The sequence below is a fragment of the Tachypleus tridentatus genome, chromosome 8 (assembly GCF_004210375.1).
Source record: "Tachypleus tridentatus isolate NWPU-2018 chromosome 8, ASM421037v1, whole genome shotgun sequence".
Taxonomy (NCBI): Eukaryota; Metazoa; Arthropoda; class Merostomata; order Xiphosura; family Limulidae; genus Tachypleus; species Tachypleus tridentatus.
The window spans coordinates 118,728,074-118,736,178 of NC_134832.1; the positions used below are offsets into that span (position 1 = coordinate 118,728,074).

General features: G+C 31.1%; 1 protein-coding gene across 1 annotated transcript; it reads right to left on the reverse strand.

Annotated features, from left to right (window-relative positions):
• Positions 1-239: 239 nt before the first annotated feature.
• LOC143223322 (small ribosomal subunit protein eS28) lies at positions 240-7,484 on the reverse strand. Its single transcript, XM_076451164.1, has 4 exons — positions 7,327-7,484; positions 4,443-4,490; positions 1,243-1,381; positions 240-332 (listed from the first exon to the last, which is right to left on the reverse strand). The coding sequence occupies exons 1-3, from the start codon at positions 7,348-7,350 to the stop codon at positions 1,259-1,261; spliced, it is 195 nt and encodes a 64-aa protein (XP_076307279.1). The 5' UTR covers positions 7,351-7,484; the 3' UTR covers positions 240-332; positions 1,243-1,258.
• Positions 7,485-8,105: the final 621 nt, after the last annotated feature.

The following is an 8,105-nucleotide window of genomic DNA, read 5'->3' on the forward strand; positions in this document are numbered from 1 at the left end:
ATTGAAGTTTTACCCAACTAAAACACCCATTTCTTTTTTGTATAAAAACTAATCAGTTCTATATCAAGTGCAAGATAGGTTTTAAAACAGTCTGATTCACCTTTTGTACCAGTTAAAAATAAAACTTGTATCCATGTACAACTGGAATTTTATACAATAATTTTGTATTATCACCAAATGCTTGTTTTCAGTAACATAAACAGTTCAAGAATATAATGAATAAACATAGAAAACCAATATGAAATTAAATTTTTTATTTCTAAGTTCCAATGTTTACAATGGAATACTTTTTCCAACGATCATCACATACTGGTTGACACTGAAACATTTACCTGTAAAAAAAAAAAAGAATAAAGTGAATGAAAAGAAAAAATCAGTAACTTTATCATAATTGAGAGTTCTTACATGAGGTTAAAAATAATCACTACAATTTAACAACATTAAACCTGTAACATTGTTTTTATACCATTTATTACTAGCTCAACCCACATTCTGCATCATGTTAAATAACCTTGTACTTTTGCATGTTGCAACACTGAGGAAAATATCTAACCAAAAATTAAGTGAAAACACCCTCTGTAGAATACACATGGACACCTCTAGTAATTAGTATGATTATTTTAGGGCATATATGGTTTAGAAAAATTATTCAAAAGGCCTTCAAAGACATTAGTGTAGGCTAAGAAATATGGGGTGGCCCGTAAGTCCCTACCCATCCATATATCTTATGTATCCAGTGTATCTGTGTGCTGTCCCTCATTCTCACTGCATAATATTATGCGACGCCATGTTCTGTAAGACATTTTCCTCAACATAGCAGGGGTTATTGTTCCAAATGCCACAGTAACAGCTGCCTACATGCATAATTGAATATAAAAATAACATATGGATGGGTAGGGACTTAAGGACTACCCTCTATATTTAAAACATTTTCACCTGTAACATGTTTAACACAAACACATTTTCTTCCATTCAAAGTTTATAAACTTCATAAACCTTATTTTATAAACAGATATCACATAATCCCATCTCAGCTACTGTGTCCTTCAAAACCATTACAAATTACTATACATGAAGACACTTGACAGAATATCATTTAGTTCATCAAGGCCAATAACAAGCCTGTAAAAACTTCCCCATATTTTTTTCCCCATGTGTAACTTACAAACCTTTGAGAACCTAAGTTACATGTAAATACATGTACAATATAAAGAATACAACATTTTTGAATTATGTTTTTACCTTAATAAACAGACTATCAGCGAAGTCTTCTTGCTTCTCTCTCAGATTCTAGCAGATTTAGTATGTCACCTTCACGCACGGGTCCTTTAACATTACGGATGATGGATCTGTTACTCTCATCCAAAAACTCAACTCGTACCTTTGTAAAGAGTTCATTGCCTTTTCACACATCATTTTTAACTTTTATTTGTAGCATACAATATTATTTTTTACTTCTAATTTTATCTTAACAGTGTAATACATTAAAGGCTCATGACAAACATTCTCTAGTTTAAACTGAACAATAAAAATTTATACACTGGCCTTGAAAAATAAATTACAAACAGACAACTAGTTTATCCTTGATAATTATTTAACAAGATAAATTGTCTTTATGTAGTTAGTTCTCTTAGAGACAACTGTCACATAAAGCCTTTGCTTGTATCTATTCCACCTACTTTCTTCAAATGTAAAATTTTATATTCTTGTTTATGATTAAGGTATAGCATTCTAGTACTAAATGGACTTGCATTGGGTCCCCAAATTAGTAAAAATAATCAAGAATAAATGTTTATTTCCTGTTTTGAAATTCACATTATGCTGTCACATATATATATATATACAGAAAACATAGTTTGTGGCAAACACACATTTTACTGACATCACGACGTAGCAATTACAATGTTATGTGAGCTGTGTGATGCCATTCTAGTGTCTGCTGACTGACAAACAACACTAGTGGTTAACCCTTTCATGACGTGCTCAGTACAATATACACCAGTTTGTGTACACATTTGCACATGTTAAGTACTTATACTTAACTTTTGATGCAATATTTATATCTTTATAAAATCTGATAGACTTTTAGTGAAGATTGTACTCAAAAATTAGATTTTTAATGAAGTATTTCTACTAAAAAGTTGCTTGTTAAGTCTTTCATTACTACTTCAAGTGCAAATTTATTTACATGCTATGATTAATAAACCATTCTTTGCCCCAAAAATCTCAAATATTTTTGTAATCTCTAAAACCTGAATAATGCCAAATATCTCTTTTCAGTAAGACTTTACATTTTGTTTGATATTTTCTTTACCCTAACTATATTGGACTGTAAATTTGACCTACCTCACAACCACCACCACCACACACACACACAAAGGAGATAAATATAAATTATGCCTTTTTGTTGTGCTAGAATGACTGCATATTAAAATACAAACATTTAGTCTAAATAGCCTAAGAAATTGCACTGACCAGACAAACATGCACTAATGTTACTGTATCAAATAATTTAAATTGACCTTTAGTCTTTACTAAATGATCTGTCGTGGCTATATTTTAGTAGATTAGTATTTTGTAATATACAGTCACATTTCAATTTTTATAAATTATATATGTATACAGACTTAATATTTAGAAATAAGTTAAATTTATTTTTCTTAAAATCTAGAATGGTGAATAAAAAATAAAGCAAAGCAAAGAGTTCTCTTGTAACCACATTTTATATTCTTTTGCTGCTTGACATAGGCTGCCAAGCCCTTTAAAATTTTATATATGAAGGATATGAAAAAAATATTTTTAGTTTTATATATACAGCTGAATGACCAAAAAGTATAAATTATGATATCAATACCATAGAATTCCACTAATTTATTACACTTAGTAACTAAGATGTATTTTGGTGTAAAATTTGAAGCAAACTAAAGACAACATGTCTGCTTGAAATCTTGGTTCAAAAGTAATGAGATGGGTTGCTGACATATTAAAATGGCTGAGAAAACCACTAGGGGGCATTCTAAGCTGTCAACTAGTTATTCACATGTTATACATTGAAGAAAGTCTATAAAAGGGGCCATTGCAAAAAACAGAAAGAGGTGAACAGGGCCACTGTTTGATTCAATGCAGGAGCAATACCTCCACAATTGAAAAATATTTTATATTTTTAGCTTGTCATTGGTAACAAAGTTTCTAATTCATACAAAACTAAACTTGGTTCTTAGACATCACAAACAATCTGAACCAGTGCTGCATTGAACATACCATGCAACTCACAAAACTCAATATTCAGGTGTACTTTTTAATATTTTTAAATTAAGAAACTAATATATAACATGAATTATAATCTACAGTTTCATACCAAACTCACTGACATAAAGTAGTAGTTTAATAAACATGATGATATGGCCATTGAAATAAGATTAAAATCAGATGATCTCCCCAGATAGCTTTTAATACCTTTATTGGGAGAATAAGAAGCAGGTTCCAAAAACAGATAGCATTAATTTTTAAAAGGACATATGAAATGAGCAAGAAACAGCAACAACAAAACATCAACAGAGGATGAAATATCACAATGTCAAAATTATGACAAAGGAAGAAATGAAAAGAATGGAAGAGAACTTTCCATGATCCTTAACTCAAAGAAAGGAGCAAGTATGAAAATGTAAAATGCAAGAGTTATTACACCTACCAATAAGAGAGAAAAACTTATCTTGATGACAGTAGACAATTACCAATGATTGGATAAAGGATCTTTTGTATTTTTGGTTTGCTTAAACAGTCTTAGTATCTAACATACATAGAGAATGGTAGGACTGTGGAAGAAATATCAACATGTGTGGTCCACAGTTAATCTCACTATTTTTTGCAAAATGTTTTGTTAATCTTTTCACAACAGGCTTGGTTTAATAAGAGTTCAAAAACACATTTGCACACTAAGTATTTGCACTATAACTTTTGATACAGTGTTATCTTTGCAAAATTTGGTAGACTGTTAGTAAAGATGGCATTTTGTACATACACACAAATTTTTAATGAAATGTTTTTACTAAAGATTTGTTTGTGAAAATAGAGTATTTCATTACTAGTCTGAGTGGAAAAGTGATTTCATGTTACAATTAAGAATACTATTCTTCGTCCCAAGTATCTCAAACATCCTAAATACATTTCAGCATTTGCTTAGAGTAAAACTTTCCTTTATCATTTAAGTGAAATATAAAAATTTGTTACAGATAATTTTCAGTGTTTGGTTCTTGAGAATTTTTCATGGAGACGTTTGAAATCTTGTTTTGTATTAAAATTATAAATATAAATTTTATACTCTAACACATCACTTTCTGGAAAATAAATACTGGTTTAGTATTCATTTCTGAATAAAAGTTACACTCTTAATCAATTGTGATTCCACACACACACACAAAACCAAAGAGATGATTACATACCTGAGTACACTGGCCTTGGGAACCTGTCCTTCCAAGAACCTTAGTCACCTGAGATTTTTAATTCATAAATGTATAAACTGAAGTTTTTAACTTTAAACACAAATAACTCCACAATATGAATACACTTTATAAATTACAATATATATATATATAATTGAATAAACACAAATTCTTCAATGACTTCCAGATTTAGCATTTAAATGCAACAAAAAAGTCCCTATTATGTTTTAATAATTACCACCTACATGTGTGCCATGAGTAAGGATTTGACAAAATATTAAAATAAATTTACAAAAATAATAGAAAATTATTACTGATAATGTTAAGTGGTTGAAATGTATAAAATTCAATTAAAAATATACATTTTACACAGCAAAACTACAAAATCTGTCCTGCATAGTTTGGTGACAAATCTTCTATAAAACAGCTCATGTAAATTATTTGTGCCATTAAGTATAGTGCATACTTATTGATTTTTCTAATAATAACAGTTGTACAACCTACTTGCATTGTGTAAATTCACCTTAACTATGCTCACCAATAATTACACTGTTACAAAATTTTTACTTTTTCTTGTTCCTGGATAGAAAGTGTTATTTCCCAATTGCTTATGCCTAAAGTAAATGGAAAAGACCTATTTTTCTCTTCAAACTTTGCTTTTGTGAGCTGGGAGCATATAACAAAAACATGATGGGAAACTATATTTGGGGACTGATATGTGAAAGTGATTTACATTACAGTCGCAAATCTCGAAAAACTACTCGCTTCTAAACATTTTTGTTCATTTTCGTGTAACTTTAGCATAAATACATGTAAATCTTGATTCGTATTTTTGTTTTATTCAGACCTTATGTAAATGAAAATGTGCAAATTTTCACACAGAATTGTTTGTTTCTTTGTTTGTGAATTTTGCACAAAGCTACTCGAGGGCTATCTGTGCTAGCCATCCCTAATTTAGCAGTGTAAGACTAGGGGAAGGCAACTAGTCATCACCACCCACCGTCAATTCTTGGGCTACTCTTATACCGTCACATTATAACACCCCCACGACTGAAAGGGCGAGCATGTTTGGCACGATGGGGATGCGAACCCGCGACCCTCAGATTATGAGTCGCACGCCTTAACACGCTTGGCCATTCACATAGAAAATAGGTTAATTTCTAAATTTCATTATCCAGGTCACAAAAGCAATTAAGAAATAACACATACTATCCAGAAACAAAATTTTTGTTACATAGTGTTATTACCCCAAAGTAGAAATTGTTTCGCTACACAATTACAAGAGCCACCCATTCAAATACACATCAACCTACAATCTCCACTGCAAGAGAAAAAAATTAGAATTAAAACCATATTACATAAGGTTCTACTTATGTTCATGGTATATTACCTAACACTTGTGAATATTTGTTGGACTGGCCGATTTGATTACTCATCTATGCTACCTCCAAAGATCAGAAAAGAAAACATACCATTATATTACCTGAAAACATGAAGACATCCAAAAACCAGGAACTACAGGCTTTCACCAGCCTGCTTAACAAATTTCCTTTCATCAACCCCCACCCATCCATGTGAAACACACACTCAATTAGTTCAAAACTCTATTTTCATTATAATCAAAAATCAAACATTTGTCCCAAGCACCCAAAGATGAGAACCCATAATTTTCCTTGTCACACTTTCTTTCAAATGGTCTCAGAGAATTATAACTCCTTGCTATGAAAGTATGTGAATGCAAAAATCACAGTTAAAAATATATAAATCTCCCATAAACAAAATAATTATTGTACACCAAACAACGAATGAAATATGTCTAAAGTACAAATACACACCAAGCTTCCATGATTTATTTCAAGGAAACTGTACTTTCACTAGTTAAGAATTGGCTTTAAAAACATTATGATAATCCAAACCTGTCATTTGCTATTTTGCATGGACCCACAAGTGAATGTTAAACCCACAGACAGGGTATTGGTTCAAACTGGCTGAACCAATAGGGATCAATGATACATCACTCAATAAATCTGTGCATTACTTTGGATCAAGAGGCATTTCATGATGATGAGAAACCCACTTTGGGTAAGTTCATTTTCGTTTTGGTTCTGAACAATTTTCATTTCATTTATCCATATAATATGAATCCACATGCACAAGTGTAAAATCTTATCATTCTTGTAGAGAATTTTCCCAGTAACATGTTGAGTGTTAGAGACATCCATTTGTAGTGTAATTGATAATTCAATATTTTAATTTTTTTACTTATTTCATTCATAAATAAGTGTAACTATAATGACATTGAAGATATCCTAGTTAACATTATGATCAATAATTGTAATATCCTTGAGTTCTCAACTAAACTACAACAAATGGATGCATCTTTAACACGGGGCAAATTTTGTACAAGTACTCGTTTTATCTTGTCTTGACATGGATGTCAAGCAGTATCACGTTACTAGGTAAAATGATATCAATTACTGCCATTTGTTAAGGTCGATTTTTAATTACTAACCACAATTGAATTTGCAGTGTTAAGTTACTAAATTATTGCTATGTAATCCAATTGTGTACGATTTTTTTTATCTTCATTACTTAAAAACTACTAAAAGTAGATTTCCAAATTCAAACTAAATTACTATGAAGTTTAAATAAAATAAATAGAAATTGTTCATTTCTATTTTACATTTACAATGTGAAGTGTCGCAGACTAACGTAGTTAGGCCTAGAGAACACGTGACAAATTCAACTTTCAAGCTGAAACTTATAACTGTTCAAATATATTTAAATTCTATGCTTTATCACTAAATATCTAAATGCTGGAATTAGTAAAGAAATGAATACAATTTAAGAAATAAATATTATAACTAAAATATGACATACTTACACGGGCAAGCCTTGGTTTGTCCATTTATAAACTAGTTCCAAAATACAAGCACCTCTCACGCTCTTAAAAATCAACGAAAGAAAGTTCTTCCCTGCCACCTCACTAATCGCTATTGTACTTGGAAACCGTGAAAAGTGGCTAGATGTCGCTAATTAAATATTTTAAAGGTGAATAATGTAACAACACAAAATCTCTTTAGAATTCAATAGAGAAAAATAAATAAATAAATTGGTAGAAATTCGAAACACTTGGGACGAGATGTTTTTGTTACCCTTAGGAGAGTTCTTGAAATAATAAATTATAGAAATTGTATATTCATCAATTTACTAAACACTTAAAGTTTAGTAAAATACTTGAAATAAAAATGTTTCAGCATTATCTGTGTGTGTGTGTTTTTCCTATAGCAAATCCACATCGGGCTATCTGCTGAGCCCACTGAGGGGATCGAACCCCTGATTTTAGCGTCGCAAATCCAGACAGTTACCGCTGTACTAGCGGGCGGCATTAACACTATTTAGCTGCTTGTAAGTGATTTTATGAGTATAAACATTGAGGTACTCTTTATTTGAAAAATCACGTTTATCAGCAGTGAAAGTCGTTGAGCGCTGTGACAAACTATTTTCACTGAGTTCAGACAAACGTTGCTAAATCTAACGATAATTACGATAAAATCGTTGGGTTGGCACCAGTAAGTTTGTTTGTTTTTTAATTTCGCGTAAAGCTATACGAGGGCTATCTGCGCTATCCATCCCTAATTTCGCAGTGTAAGACTAGAGGGA